Source organism: Agelaius phoeniceus, chromosome Z, assembly GCF_051311805.1.
Source record: "Agelaius phoeniceus isolate bAgePho1 chromosome Z, bAgePho1.hap1, whole genome shotgun sequence".
Classification (NCBI taxonomy): domain Eukaryota; kingdom Metazoa; phylum Chordata; class Aves; order Passeriformes; family Icteridae; genus Agelaius; species Agelaius phoeniceus.
The window spans coordinates 44,648,044-44,664,846 of NC_135303.1; the positions used below are offsets into that span (position 1 = coordinate 44,648,044).

Sequence of the window (16,803 nt, forward strand, 5' to 3'; positions counted from 1 at the left end):
AAACTAGATTGTATATGCAGAAAAGCAACTTTATTAGACTATTTAAGAAAAACCTTTTCTCTTTACAAGCAATATACTCACTAAAAATTGTATGCATATTTCCAAAAGTGTAGAAGAGGACTGGAATGACAACCTTAAACTTTTGTCTTAAAAACCACAAGTGAACCAGTAGTGGATTTCTATATTTATTTTTTATCTTTTTTCTTTCATTTTTCAAGGAAAGTATTCTTTGTGCCTCAATAGATGAAATTCATAACTTTGTTTTGTGATTAGATAATTTAAACATAGAAATTAATTACAACAATGCGCTTTCAAGCCTTTATTTCTTCATTTAGGTAATTGACAATTCAGAAGGACACAGACAATAGGCTTGTAGCAGAACAGTGTTACAATTAAAATCGATTTCTATGAAAAACAATTACAACAGCTGTTGAAAATCCAGGAAGGGTTGATATTTTGAACATAACAGAATGCATTTTAAGAAAGTATTTGTACTGAAATGAGGTGATTTGTAGATCTCCTCTTTGAACGAGGAGAGAGGAGAATCCTTGTGTTTAAATACTGGAGGAAATGTATTTTATGATCCTCCTCTCTGAAGGGAGCATTTTATTACATTGAAAAAATAATTTTCTCATCAACGAGTTCACTTTTTACTCATGTTTCTGACTTTCATTCTTACAGTGTAAAACCTACCAGAGGTATTTTTTTAATACATACCTCCTTTTATTTGCAGCATTTTAGATTTCTGCTTCAGTAATTTAACCCTTAAAGGACAAATTGATTTCTCACATGCCTTGTTTATGCAGTTCTCTAAGATGACAAGAACATTCAGCAAATATTTCCTTCAGTTCTAAATGACTTGGACACACACCTTCCATTGTCCTGAAAGCTGATGGAGGTCTTGAAAAATAAAATGGAGGTACGGGTTAATCTTCTTCCCAGGGAGTAGTTGCTACTTTTAATCATGCCAGAGAGGCCCATACCTCAGAAATAGTTCCCAATGACTGCTGGATGCAAGGCTGTAACCATTAACTATCAAACGTACTTCACTGGCATTCACAGCAAAATCTTCTGGCTTCAGTTCTAAAGCAGAAGCTGGGAATGGGGAAGTTCCAAATGTTTGGCTCATGTATAAGCAAAACAATCTTGATTAAAAGATGAAGATGAGGTTGGCCACAACTCAATGTTGTGGCAAATTGAGTTGTGTCAGGACAAATTCCCTGCGATAAACACTGGCAGCAGTAATTTGAAAAGTGTATCCTTGTTACTTTATCTATTAAAGACCTGGGAAACATGTGGAAATACTAGTTTTCTTTCAAGAAACTTGGATTAGAGAGTGGAGAAATTGTGGGACTTAGTTTTGTTAGTCTTGTATAAGGATGAAACAGAAATATTTTTGTAGTAGTCTGAGTGCTTGGTGTGACACTTGACAATCGGTGTGTGTTTTGCATTCATTTCAGCATTTCTCATCTATAATCAAAGGCAAAGACACAAATTTTGTAGATGCTTTAGGAGATAAAAATGTTTTTCAAGCATTGCAAACCCACTAATTAAGTGAGGCATTAAGAGGTCCTTTCATCCAATATACCACTGAACTGCATAAAAGTCAGCATCTAGTTGGTGTGCATCTCTCATGACAATTTTCTTTCATACACTGCCACTGCTCTGCAAGATCCTTTAATTTAGAACTGTTGGAAAGGCTGACCACAGGGCAAACCACTGCTGTCACCACCTTGCCAAGAGGAGCACTCCTCTGGAGCACTTTGAGCAGCAGGGCTTGCATTTCTTAAAAAAGATTTTCTTTGTTTGGTACCAACCTCCATCAAAATTTTCATTCCTCACACAGGTATGGGTGAACTATAACTGCTTGGCTTTAAAACCCTTAGGAAAATGCTAGAATCATCCTTTTGAAAGGTAACTATTATTGTATTCTCCGAAGAGTTAGAGGCCCACAGTTTTGATTACAGCTAAGAAATCCTGAGTTGCAGCCTTCTGTTTGTGTTATAAACTGAATGCTATGCCTTCTCCAAGCCAGGAAAGGATGATCTGATATCCTTTAACAAAATGTGACAGTCTGCCAAACCTGTAAAAGCCAACAAAAATTCAATAAGGCCCATTAAAATGCAAATGTTTCTGCAACTCAGAAGGCTGCATTGCCTCTAACCCCTTTTCATGGCATGCCTGTTCAATGTGAAAGCACAATGTTTTTTGCAGTGCATTAGTACTGGTGCACTGCACAGATGCAAAAAAGTCAATAGATTCTTAAGGTGAGATGTTTGGCTTTAATGATAACAATAATTTTGATAAGGATGTAAACTATTAATCTTTGTAAAAACAGCAAAGAGGTCTCTTAGCAAAAGTAATAGATTAAATTTGTTATCATTGTCTTCCGATAATAAAATAAGTGTGCTCTCCATCACTTGTGCTTTTGAGTAATATAAATAGGAAAGTTATTGGAAAATAGCTCAGAAAAATATAACTTCCACTTAGGGACTGATGAGGTAAATAAGATATTCCAGCTGGTGATTACAGCATTAACTATCTGAATGAATCTCCTAGCTATTAATTAATAAACCAGATCCTGCAAACCAAAATAATTCCAGAATTATTAGACAATGTGCTAAGTACCTATGTAACATAGTTTTTAGGTACGTTTTAATTTCTATTCATGTTTACTATCCTGTCCTGCGTTTTACTAACTTCTTACTGTGTTTCATTTCCCATTGATTACTAAGGTTGAAATTTAACTTTCCAAGAAGAGAGGGAAAATGAGGAATTTCCTGTATTTATGAAAGAAGGAATTTAGACTAAATTTCCCAGACTGCTACTGAGCCTGAGTAGGCAGAAAGGCCAGTTCCTTTGCAATAACTCTGTGTTTCTTAATCCAGCACTTTCACACTTTATTTGTGCTTTCCCAGCATGAATTACCATCCTCTCCTCCAGCTTCATATAGTACCAGAGATGAACAAAGCCCTTTTTTTTGTTTTTTAATAGCACGTCATCTACAGCTGTAGGTGGGAAAGTTTTATGATGCAGAAAATTCACTGTGAGCATTCCCTTATATGAGAATAACTCAGTCTCTGTGAATTGAGTTTACTTGGTAGGTAGTGGGATTTTCAATTTCCCATCAGCTTTTAAAAATACTAAAATATTAAACCCAGGCATTTCTTAAAATAAACTTTGGATGTCAAGATTTGTATATTTAAAGATGTCTACATTATCCAATATAGGGCTAATAACTCTGTGGCAAATCCTGTATAGTAGATGTGCAATCATATAAATATTCTTAAAAATTTTTGAAAGTGACTGCTTTAGAAAATTTTGTATGCTTTTAAAAATCTAAAGTGTGTTTGTCTATTAGGAGTTATTAATAAATTTTAATTTTTTTTTCTTAATTTTAATGAATGCGTCAGTGATTGCCTGATGTGATGGTGTTTTTCTCTACCTGGTTATCATGGAGAAAACTAGTAGCTGCTTCTACTGTAAGAGCTGGAAATTGCTCAATAGATCTTGTGATATAGGAATAGGTTCTACCTCTTGATATAGAGTAATCTTAGGATGGAGGAACCTTTGGAGATAAACTGCTGTTCTCTGTGCAGTGGTAGGGAAAATGGCTCTTTTTTCATGTCATACTGAAGGCAGTACTGCAGTACATTTGACTGCCAATCAGATTAAAAATATTATAAATAAAGTAGATTACTGTAATAAAATGAATAGTAAAGTTTCTCTGACAATTTTCATTTGCGTTTGACATTCTGCTCCAGAAGAGGGTACAGTGGTGTAAATCAGTCAAAATCTTTTGGAGGTGTCAAATGCAAATGCAGGAGGATAAGACATATTTCAGGGGGCATAGGAGAGCTCAGATTCAGCCCCTGTCTGTCTCTGCTCCTAGCAATCTATCAGGATTTCAAGCTGCTTCTTCTTTTCTTGAGGTAGTAACTGTTTTCCATTCTAGAGAACAGGACCCTAGATTAGAGTATAATGGGTATTCGGGTGATAAATCTTAATTCAGATTATCCCAGAAACCATAAAAAAAATTGCTGTTGGTAAAAGTATCTAACTGTGGAAAAATAGGAGTAGCAATAGTTTAGATTACAGCCTGCATCCTTCTTCAAAGCTGATCTCTGATAAAGGATTGGTAGATTGTGGCAAGTCTCAGGGGGTTGAAATAGGTTTCAACCTCAGCAGAATCTACTTTCCACCACTTAATTTTTTTGTAATTACAGAGGCGTTTGAATACTGGTGATTTCCCCAGTAACCATGTTTCAAATGCAGATTTTCAGTATTTGCTGCCTCCCAAGTGACACAGCTGGTGGAATCTATCTTTCTGCTGTTCTCTCTGTGGTGCTGTTAAGTGCCATGCTTTTCTTCCTCCAGCATCCGCTTGATTGGTATGCCCATCAGTTACCTGAACACACTGCATGAGTAAAAGTGAGGACACAGCCTGACTGATAGTTTGTACGGATAATAAATCCCAATACGCATCTGAATGAGACCTAGGTATTTTCTCTGTGTTTGAGGGCTTCATACAATGAAGGAGGAGAGTGAGTAGCTGAAAAATACCTGCCAGAGTCTTCTCTTTCTCACTGTGTTCATTCAGATTCTCAGTTCAAGAGGGGTAGGCCTGAAAAGTTAGCCTGTTGTGAAGACCTGGCACTAAGGACCTCTGTAAGGAAAGTGTATTTTTCTGGTGTTAGTTTTCTACACTACACCTTGGGGAAAAAAGTGATCAGCCACAATAGGGAAAACAATGTAAATTTTCTTCACTTTTGCAAGTAAATTTTGCCACTCCATGGAATTATTTATTTGGGTTTCATTGTGGATAAGTATGACACACATCATGACATAAGCCCTAAAGTAACTTTTAAAATGACATTCAGGACAACTGTCTTGACAACAAAGCGCTTTTTTTTTTGTTTTTTTGTTTTTTTTTTCCATTATATTTGCATATTTTGCTCAAACATGAAGCAAACTTATGGACAAACCTGAATTGTCACGTGCTTCATGGATCATGACAGCAAGGCTGTTTCATTTCCAATCCATACTCATGATCATATATCAAAATAAATTACAGCACAATTTTTCATGTTAAACTTGTCACTTTTTAAAAACAATATACATTTAATACTTGAAATAAGAAAGGAACAAAACAAATATAACTATTTTTTTCCACACACAAACATGTACATATGAACTACATGTGCTTGCAAACAGATTTCAGTGTGATGATATTTTAATATATCTGCACTATGGCATTCCCTCAACAAACAGTGAGAGACTTGTTATCATGTGTACTTGCTCAAAAGCCAACTTCCTACTATATGGCTGTAAGCTCAACAGATCAGTGTTATAATTTACTTCCTACTTATACAGTGCCCAGTGTAATGAAGCCAAAGTGTTTACTTTTAGTATCAAAATGACATAAATGAATTCTTTAAGAAGCAATAATATTTTGTTTTCTGAAAGACCAAAACTACTAAAATGTGTACTAAAAGTTGACCATCACCTTCATAGATGCCTGTGCAGCTGCCTATGCACAATGCTTTAAAGCCATTGTTCTTGGCCTTAAGTGTGAGGAGGTGATGTTTCTGACTTGCAAATGCCATGAGTAGAAATAGGCAGACTTCTTCAAGGTCAGAGATTTCCATTTTCCTTTTATCCTTCTCTTCCCAGAATGTATATTTTCATGTTCTGCTGCTGTGCTAGCAGTGTAAATATTAACGCAATCCAGAATAAAAGGCACAAGATGCCACAAGATGAGAAATAATTAATACATAAGTTCTGCTTATTGTCCACTGCAGCCTGCTTAGTAGAAATCAAAAAACATAGATTGATTTGTCAAGTTTTGAGTGTAACCAGGACCAACAGAATGGTGTCAAGAAGATTTCTCCTGATTTATATTGCCTGACTAGAGTAGAAAATCTGTTTTCAGTCTCTTACTGCCACAGTTCTGCTTCATGACAATTTTGGTACAGTTAAATAAATACAGAAAATCAAATTATGAGGCAAAAGTCTGTCCTTTTGTATGTATCTATAACCTATTTTAATATGAAAACATCTTTCAATTTAAGCTGAAATAACATAGAGCATTTTATTGACTATGCCATCTTTTTCCTCATTCTGCTATGCTATAAATACAGATTTTTATTTCCAGCTGGCTTTATACCCAACCACCTGCTTCTAGTGAAAAAGATAAAACAAAACAGAGCAAAACAAAACAAAAACACCCCAAACCCCAAAAAATTCCTGCAGATGGCTTTTCACATGTAGCTATCTTAGTAGCAGGATTCTCACAAAATTTGATTTATTTAATTTACAAGAGGAGGTTTACTCAAACTTCTTTCTTTTTTACTTTTATTTTTGGCTTGAAGAAGGTTTAGGATCCTGCTTTAAGATTTAGATTTCAAAAGCCATGTAAATATTCAATGAAATTTAACCTAATCCAGAGATCTTCCTTTGGCATCACAGTCATCGGAAATCGAGAAGGGAATTGAGCAGAGCAAGGAGACAGACAAAAGGAGCATGTGTCTCTGAAATAACTGTGATTCTTCTAAGCTGCCAAGGAAAATTGAGATTTTAATTCTTATTACAGATAATAAGAACAGGGCATCCAAATTGCTTGGCTAACTTGAAAAATCTCATTCATTTCTTGAAACATTCTCCAGCAATCAGGCCCTTTGACTTTTCTAAAGATGCTCCTTTAACTCCTTCATACACAATTGAGTTTTAAATTACTGGATGAGAGCTTTTAGTTCTTCTTTCCTGGTTCTTTTTAGCGCAAAGAGCAGTCAATCACACAGGATACCGAAAGAAGATCAGAAAGCATGTATCCATTTTTTTCCCACATGTGGTTTTATGGCAAAACCATGGATCATCTGCAGCAGGCTGAGATTTATAAGACACTACTGCTGTGCTGCTCATCAGAATTACAGTTCAGTGAGGAGGACTTGACTGTATATTATTTTCCCTACTACTCCACGCCAAGCCACTTGGTGAGCAGAGGATGGGAATGGACAAACAGCCATCGTGATAGCCCCAGGTAGACTAGGACCATTCAATAGTAAAACTTATTAGCAAACTGGTCAGAAGGGGCTTCCTCTTCCTCACTTCTTGCTGAATGTTTCACTGCTCTAAGTGGAGGTGGAACAGACTGTAGCCTATTATGCAAATGTTGCCTCCTGTGAAGAAAAATGAGTAAGGACTCTGCATTTTATTGGTGGCTAATGGACTGTATTGTCACAGGATGCAGTAGTGAATAAAGAAAAATAACTGCATGATTATAGTTTCTTGTCAATCCTTGCTGGAAGCTGCTGTTGTCCTTGGGCAGCCAGAAGTTGCTTGCTCACTTGGATTTCCAGCCAATGCTTTGTCTTTTCATGGGTTAAATGCAGATATCTGACATTCACACATCCTGAGAGTCTTTCTGGGAAAGTCTAATGTCAAAACCAGATATCCAGGTATGGTGTATAAAAGTCTGTTTCACATCTTAGATGTGATTCAGTTGCAACATGGCCTACATACCTCAGTAATCTCCTTGCCAGTTTTTTCTTCTATTACAAAGTTTATATATGACTTTCTATTAAATATTAATGCTGACTTCTTATGTTATTTCATCTACCTAAATTATAATTTGCTGTGCTGAGGATGTAATGTATAATATTTCTTAATTTTCTTCATGGTGTTATAATTGTTGCTGTCAAAGGTGATGCAAAATCAAAATTAAGCAAATAAGGAAAAAAAGATAGCTACCATTTAAGTAAATAAAGGAAACCTTGAGTGGCAGTATGATAATGAAGCCAGCTGAAATGAAGTTTAGTTAAAAAATGTCCAGTGAGATCAGCAGTTCTCTAGGGGCCTTGTTGTCTCCTGTTCAGTTGTATCAGGAGCTGTTGCCTGTGCTGGCACTTAGAAGCAGGTGTGAATATATAATAAGGTGGCTACAAAGGGTAAAAGCAGCTTCCCAGTCTGAATCTAACATTATGTTTTAATGGACAAAGCCTTTCTGCAAAGAAAGTTGCAAAGTTAAGAAGAAAGAAGAAGGGACAAAAAACAGAGAACCAACTCAAAACTTAAAAATAAGGCTGAGGTGGGGTGCTGCTTGCAAATGATTTTTTTTGCAAATCATAGCAAAAAAACCCTTTTCTGTGTACATTGCTTCAATGTTCTCTTTAACTCAAGGAAAGTTTAACTGGCTTGGAAAAGGGCTAGATTAAAAACTGTTTGAAGTTTTTAAGGCCCAAAGAAAGGCGAATGCTGCCACAAGCAGTTGGTTTCTGGTCACTGGTTGTATTCCCAGGGCTCAGGATTGGGCCCAATCTGGTTTAATATCTTTATCAATGATCTGGAGTGTTCCCTCAGTAAGCTTTCAGGTGACAACAAGTTGGATGTGAGTGTTGGTCTGCTGGAGGGCAGAACAGCTCTGCAGAGGCATCTGGAGAGGCTGGATTAATAGCTCAAGGCCAATGGAATGAGGTTCAAAATGGCCAAGCACTGGATCCTGTCCTTGGGTCACAACAACCTCATGCAGAGCTACAGGCTGGGGATGGAGTGTCTGGAAAGTGGCCCAGCAGAGTGCTGGCTGACAGCAGCTGACCATGAGCCAGTGTGTGCCCAGATGGCCAAGAAGGCCAATGGTGTCCTAGCCTGTATCAGTGACAGTGTGGCCAGCAGGACAGTGATTGTCCTCCTGTACTTGTCACTGGTGAAGTCACACCTCAAGTCCTGTGTCCAGTCCTTTTCCACTCACTACAAGAAGGACATTCAGGTGCTGGAATGTGTCCAGAGAAGGGCAACAGAGCTAGGGAGGAGCCAGAGCTAGGAGAGACTTACAGTGTAAGTCCTACGAGGAGTAGCTGAGGTAACTGAAGGTGTTCAGTCTGGAGAAAAGGACGCTCAGGGGAAACTTATCACTCCCTACATCTCCCTTGGAGGAGGTTGTAGCCAGGTGAGGGTCGGCCTCTTCTCCCAGGCAACCAGTGACAGGAGGAGGAGACATAGCCCCAAGCTGCACCAGAAGAGATTCAAGTTGGACATCAGGAAGAGTTTCTTCACTGAAAGGGTGTTTAAGCTTCGAAATAGACTGCCCAGGGAGGTGGTGGAGACACTATCCGTGGGGCTGTTCATTAAATGACTGGGCATGACACATAGTGTTATGGTCTAGTTGTCAGGGTGGTGATCAGTCAAAGGTCGTAATTGATGATCTTGAAGGTCTTTTCCAACCTAAATGATTCTGTGATTCACCGTTATTCTTGTACGTGTAAACACTTGTACATTCATCTGTTCTTATCTTCATACTGATCTGTGTAAGTGGACTTCAAAACATATTTGTGAGAGGCCCAGGCATTGCTCTTATAGGAGTTATTGACAAGGATATTTTAGTACCTGTTTTCTCAAGTTCCTATGCTTGTTCGGATATTTTCAGTTTTCTCCTTTTTTGCAGAACTATTGCTGCTCCTCAGAGTTTTGTTGCACTGGCTGCCAGGTAAATTCAGGCTGTTGTCAGCATGGAGACCAGCCAGTATACAAGTCAGAGGTAGGTTAAAACCTTTGATTTCTCTTTTAGTGCCAGGTATGCACTACCAACCTGTTTCTGAATATATGATAGGGGAGCCATGTGGGTCAGATGCCTTCTCACAGCCCAGTCCTTTTTCTCCCCTGCAGTAAAATAAACTGTGGTGCATCTCCATGATCTGTAGCAGAGAATTGACTCCTTCTAGAGGCAGGGTAAGCATTCAGCCATTGTTCTTAAAAGAATTGCCAAAAAGGTGCTTGTCTGGGTCTGACTTTGACACTGTATTCCTTATTCACCCAAAAGAGCCATAGTTAGTATGTGTCCCACAAATAAATAAGAAGGAGACTATGTGGAGCAAGACAAAAGTGTCTCTCGGTCTTGCTGTCCTCACTTCTGTTAAGAGGTGCCATATGCCTTGTTAAGTCCATGCTGAAATAAGTAGGCTGCAAAAAGTAGAACATTGCTAGAGGCAGGGAACGAACACTGATTCTGAAAAACTGAATACTGACTGAACTCAAGGCAATACACAGAACGCTGACAGCTCTGCAAGGCGGTGCTCAGCAACAGCAAGGGGTGATTTCCATCACCAGCACACATTCACATAGATAACTAAGCACATTTCTGCTCACAAATCCTTGCAGTGCACTAACTGCAATCACTTCTTAGAGTCATTCCAAAGGAATAGGGGAATACAGCAACTCATAATTAATCCTAAAAGTACATGTTTTCTAGGGTGGTGCTTTTTGAGATTATTTTTTTTATTGTGTAATTTAATATGAAGAAATCAGCTGAAAATGTCTAGAAGTTAGGTGAATTTTTGCTTCTAACACTGATTTTAACATTTAACATGAAATGACTGCAGGGGCAATAGATAACTAGTTGGAAAAAATTACAATTACAAGGGAAAGGCACATGCAAATGTCTTCAAGGGACAGTTCAGAAACATTTTGTTTTATCCCCATTTGTTTCTTTAACTGCCCGCATTAAGGTACAGTAGAGTTTTGGACTTCAGTGCAGTGGTTACTGTGTCAACAAAAATAATTTCCCTGTTGTTAGAATTTAGTCAGGGGTTGTTCCATTTTATTAATGTTCTACAAATGTCATAGAACAAAGAGTATTGTTATCAAGCATGTCCATAAATCTTCAACTATCTAGCTCAGAGCATAAAACAAAAGGAAGCAAGAAAACCCAACTCTGAACTTAAAGCCAAGTTAAATGAAAAAAATTCTATGAACCCTTGCAAACTCCTCAGTTTGACAATATAAAATGAAGCAACGAGGCAACCAATGATCAACCACTAAAAAAAGAGATTCTCAAAACTGCCTAGCCTTGGGTCCTGCAGTTAAGTTATGGGTACCTCTGGGGAGCACAGCTGGATTTTACAACTTTTGGCACATTTCCCTTGATAGAAGTGGGAGGCTTTTTATCCTGCTTATAAAATCTCTGCAAAGAGTGTGAATACTAATATTAGAAGCACTTGCATCCTATCATGTCAGCCTGACTTTGGTTTCAAAATGCCGAAATCTAAGATTGAACACAGGCTCTTCAATCACATTAAACTGAAGGTTCTGTCTTATAATATTTCATATTCATCTTGGTTAAACATAGATATACTAATTGTCATCCTTTCTCCAGATTATGCCAATCATTTTAAAATGGTATTTGCTATCAACCATGTATGACAAACCTATGGCTTGTAACTGGTGGAAAACTTGAGAGGTGGCTGAACAACTTTGCTTCTTGCAATTGCTGAGGATTTAAAAATAAAATCATGGTACTTATGATAAAGAATAAAATTTCACTTCTCAGTCTTTTGAAGATTTCTTTGGAAACATAAAACAAACAAAGGGTTACTTGTACTGAACTAATGTTCCACTTCTGTCTTCTTTCCACTTAAAAAGATTCCTAAAATCTGGAAAAACTTGCCCCTCTTGCTCTAAGATACTGCCCCTGAAAGAAACATAACCACATTGTTATTAAAATGGCATCAAGAATAGCTAAGGAATCTGTTCTTGGAAATTAGCTTTGTGTTATCTACAAATATACAAGATGAGAATGACAGTGGCTAGAGGTTCATTATATCTGGCAGTATGTCAGCCTTTTTGAGGCTATCATGTTTTAAACATTATTTTAGTATTATAAATCCCCATATTATGCATGAACAACTGTAGTTTACTTGGCATTGGAGAAGAGTTCATTCCTAGTAACAGTGTTTGTATGTTTTAATTCACTTGTATAAAGAGTAAGATGACCATATTTCCCAAGGAGTCTGCAGAATGTATTATATTCTTTATTTGGCCCAGTACACATTAACATTTTAACATTATGTTTGAAATTAATATCAGGGCTAACAAAACTGATTCTCTCTCTTCAAGGTAGAACTCAACTCCTCCATGCCAGCATTGACTAGTGGGTTGCCTTCCCTGTGTGAGAGCCAGGGCTGTATTACAGTAAACTGGTCCAGTGTGATATCACAGATATAAAAAATATTCCATTCTGTATCAAAACTAGGCACATGCCTTATATTTATATGAAGAGTAGATCGACAGAGTTGAGTGGTTTTGCTCTCAGCTATTCAGCTCTGGCCTTCTACATGAGGAGAAAAATATCCTATATTATTTCTAATTAGTAACTACAAGGATCTAATTTGGGTTTTTATGGTAGTTAAAAGATGGGTGACATCACACTTGGGTCAGTATTGGTGGATATCTAAAAGTACAACCTCTCATTTGTATTGCTTCAAAATGTACACAGTATAGATGTAGATTAAAAAAAAAAAAAAAAGCTACCAATTTTTTTTTGTGTTGAACCAACTAGAAGGGAGGATGCAAAGTTTTACCAAATGAGATATATGGATATAAATTTCATTGTCGAGTGTGGTTTAGACAAATGTGTCTTTTTCTTTAAGTATGTAAATCCTACACTGTAGGTTTTTTTCTTTTCCTTTTGTAGCAGTAGAAAATGTTGAACAATTGTCCATGAGCATGAGCCAGTGGTTCATTGCTGATATCCCCAGAATGCCAATATTTGCAATGCAAACAGTTAGTACAATTTCCCAGTTCTATGAAAGGCCCTGACACATCTGCCTCAAGGTCTGGAGGCTCTGTTGTATAACCACAAATAGTCTTTCCATTTTCATATAACCTTTTGATACACTGACAGCTGCATTAAGCTGCTTCTGCCTAGCAATTCCACACGCCAGGCTGTTTTAATTGGTTTTAATGCCACAGAAAAAGCACTGCTAGCAGAATACCATCAAATCATTTTCATATTGAACCTTCGTGGTCCAGAAACCTCCCCTTCAACCACAGCACCATTGTTTTTGCGAGGGACATATTCAAGGTCAATGCTGGTTTTGTGTTTGCCTTTCCCTCGGCTCCACACAAAAAGAAGAAGGAAACAAAATAAAACCACTCCAAGGAATGTGAAACAGCCCATAGCTGTGGACACCAATATTGTCTTAAGGTCCAGAGAGTAGCTGTTTGCATTAGTTCCGTTAGAACTTGTGTCGTTGGAGTCTGTCATATACATAGGGGTCCTGTTGGCATAAAGGAAACGGTCTGAAGTAAACCCCTTTACTGTCAGGGAGGCCGAGTAGGTGTCATTCCCAGCTGCGTTACTTGCAATACAGACATAGACCCCAGTGTCCTGGTCTTGGGCAAATCGGATCTCCAGGGTGCCATCTCCCAGCACAGTGGCTCTACCATTTGATTTAGTTGTGATCAGCCTCCGGCGTGGGGTAACCCAGGAGATGGTAGGCTGTGGGTCCCCATCAGCATTGCACATCAGCTGCACGGTCTGTCCTTCCTCCACTACCAGGTACTGCAACTTCTTGTCTTGTATCTTGGGCTTCTTACAGGTGAAATAAAAGGAGAGAGCTGTGCTGTGAAAGTCTCTGAATGACCTCTCTCTGACACTGTCTGGGCCAGCACACATTGGTGGCTCGCCACCAAACTGCAAGGTGGGCTGCCGCTGCAAAATCCAAAGAAGACGACAGTCACAGGCCAGAGGGTTGTTGTTAATGCAGAGGACCTCAAGGCTTTTGGAGGAATGGAATACATTCTCTTCTAGGGTTTCTAACAGGTTTTGGGACACATTAAGCACGCGTAAGAATCGGAGCCCTTGGAAAGCATGTGGTTCAATGGTGCGCAGCTGTGCCCCCACCATGTGGAGCTCCTGCAGGCGCACCAAATCCGACAGCATGCCTGCCTCAATGGTGCTGATGGGGTTGTAGGAGAGGTTGAGATGTGTCAGGTAAACCAGATGTTTAAAAGCAGAGTAAGGTACTGCAGAAAGGTTGGTGTTTGTGATGGATAGAGAAGTCAGGTTGAGACCGTACAGACTGTTGGCAGGCAGCATGTCCAGGAGGGGCCAGGCCTCTATCTGCAGGTCCTTCAGGCGAAACAGTCTTTTAAAGGCGTACGCCGGCAAAGCATTAATGTTGAGCTGTTTCAAATGCAGGCTGATGAGGTTGTGGAGGTGAGAAAGAGCTTCTGTTGGTACAGCTGTGAGGTTGCATCTCTCCAGGGTGAGCTGCTCCAGGCTAAGCAGCCCACTGAAGGCCCTGTGTGATATGTACACCAAATCATTGTCCCCAACCTCCAGGGATTTTAGGTTATGCAGATCTTGAAACATGTAGTCCAGCAAAATGACAATCTTGTTTTCACTTATATCAAGCTTTGTTAAGTTTGACAACCCAGTGAACACCCCAAGGGGAACCAGCTTCAGACGGTTTCCTTTCAGCCTCAAGGAGCGCAAGTTGAAGAGATTGTTAAAAGCTCCAGGCTCAACGTTGGAGACAATATTGTCGCTGAGGTCAATCTCCTCCAGCAACGGGTATGATGTGAATTCCTCAGGGTTAACGCTTTTCAGTCGGTTCTTGCTGAGGTCCAAGATTTTGGTCTCAATGGGAATGCCTTCTGGGATGGACATCAGACGTCTTCGGTGACAGCTGACAGACTTGTTTTGTGCTGAGCATTCACAGCGGGCTGGGCAGCCCGCAGTGGGGCTTGTGAAGACAAGCAGCACAGCCAGACCCAGGAACAGCTGCCAGCATGATAGAGCTCTGTGACGCATGACTCCACTGATCTGGGCTAACCCTCCGTCACGGGCCTGTGGGGTGAGGATGGGAAAGGGGAGAAGTTAAGTCTGCAGAAAAATAACAGTACCATTGCAAAGCAAATGCATGTGTTTTCATATTGAGCAAATCAATAAAACCTATTGTGAATGTCATGACCTACATAAAGCAGATTTTACTTCAGTATCATGGGGTTAGTCAAAGGATTTGTGTATCCAGCATTTACCTCCAGATGTTGATGAAGACAAAACAGCTTTTCCTACTGCAAACAGTAGAAGACTTTTCAGTCTTTTCTCAATCTCAGTAAGTTTCCTCAAGACAGTTCTATAATTAACCCAGAGATAAATACCATTCAGTATGCAAAAAGGGCTTATAGCATTTGCGATAAATTTACAGCATTGGATTTCTGTGAGGTGATATGAAACCAAGCTTTTGCCTCCCATTAGTGTTTTAAGGCAAATGTTAATGATGTATTATAATCAAGAAAAGGAGGTCTTTGACAATGAAAAGATTCCTCTTATCATTTTTTGCATATATTACAGTTATAAAGAGATGAAGCTTGTTCATGCATACACATATGCAATGGCTCAGATGAAGAAGGAAGAACTGGTGCATCTCTGATTAGAATTTATAATAGGTCAAATTGATTCTTTGCTTTTTACTGCACAGAGATATTTTTTGTGACTGTTTAGAACCCAAGATCCAAGAAGGGTTTGTAGAATACATCTTTGTGCTTCCAAGACATATAAACTAGTTTCAGGAAGACAAAAACAAGGTAAGATGAGCTGTCTGTATTTAAGCAGCACAGTGTCCAAAGAAGCACCACAGATTTAATGAAAATCACAGTTTGTAAAGGATTTATTCATTCCTACCTTCAGGTTAAAAATGAGGATAGAAGAAGGCAAGATACCTTCTACTAGAGTAGCTACCCTTGTCCAAGCAATGCACTTTTCTGGTTTAGTCACCAAAGGCAAAAGACTTTTTTTAAGTCTACTTAGAAGCTACTAAATGAAGACAAACAATTTCAAACCCATTTCAAAAGAAGAAGAAGAAAAGGATATAGGTGTTCATCAAAGGAAGGTGTGTTTGAGATGTTCAGAGTAAAGCAAACTGCAAGCAAGGACCATGGAAGTGCCTTAACTCCTATGGTACAGCCAACTTGATGAGGCTAAGGTATAGTGCTGGGATACAGGCTTCAAAATATTAATAAGCCTTATAATGGGCCTCAGGCTTGTGATGACTTTTCTGTATTGTTTAATTTGGGCTTCATTTTAATTGTACTTGTAAAAATACTTAAATAACTCCCACCAGCAACTACCTCTTGGACCTGCACAGATGATTAGGCCCATCTGCTCCAAGGTACAATGACAAAATTACCCAATAGCTAAGAATCCACCAACTTATCTGCCTCTTTGGGCTTTGAGGATCATCTGGATACTGTGTAAGAAATTTGTAAATTGCATTTGAATCAAATTTTTTTTGTCTATGTGTTGTCACATGGATTGTAACATAAAAGAAATCCTCCCATACATAGAGGATAAATGCATTTAAACAAATATGGTATAGCTAAATTGATGAGGCAATCAGACAGCTATTTGAGCAAATAAGCTCTTTGAAGCACATCAAAATAGTCCTGTGTAAATCACAGACTGATGAAAAAGAAAGTCCCACCAGTAACTCTGCTACAGCAACATTGCACTCCGATGGTACACAACTTGGAATGTGATAACTCGCCCAATAATCCTTCCTGATGGAGAAGAGTTGCACTCAGACTGTGGAAGATCAGAACAGTGGAGATTCAAGATACAAGAAAAAGAGCAGATATTTGGATCTATTGATCTTATTGTATCTAAAAAATTTCTAAACAGGAACTCTGAGGTTTGGATTGTACGCACTTGGACTGTTGTAACTGGACTGAGAAATAAACAGCTGTTGTGCTGTGACTGTTACAAACTAAACTGAGTGAAAAGCATCTATCTTGGAACTTCATATAAATTTTGCTCTTTGTCTGACCAGACATGAATGATGTGCATATTACTCCTCCCACAACAACTCTGTGGAAGAATTTCACTCTTGACTGATGTGGCTTTGTATTTCCATTTTTACACTTCTATGCAGAGACTATTAATGTGAGGCACACTGCATGCTGGTTTTGATGTATAGACTGGAGACTGGATGAAAATTACTCTGTATTATATTACTTATAAAAGCACAT

At 38.6% G+C, this 16,803-nt stretch overlaps 1 protein-coding gene across 10 annotated transcripts in view; it reads right to left on the minus strand.

The window, feature by feature from the left end:
• Nucleotides 1-304: 304 nt before the first annotated feature.
• The window catches only part of LOC129133064 (leucine-rich repeat and immunoglobulin-like domain-containing nogo receptor-interacting protein 2), a 484,996-nt gene continuing 468,497 nt past the window's right edge, over nt 305-16,803 (minus strand). For 9 of the 10 annotated variants that reach the window (XM_077172067.1, XM_077172061.1, XM_077172066.1 and 6 more), the window contains one exon: nt 305-14,623. In XM_077172067.1, the coding sequence (XP_077028182.1) occupies nt 12,767-14,587 (1,821 nt within the window). In that variant the 5' untranslated portion in view covers nt 14,588-14,623 and the 3' untranslated portion in view covers nt 305-12,766. Of the gene's footprint in view, nt 14,624-14,814; nt 15,324-16,803 lie in introns of those variants that run through there. The other variant, XM_077172069.1, reaches the window with a different exon arrangement.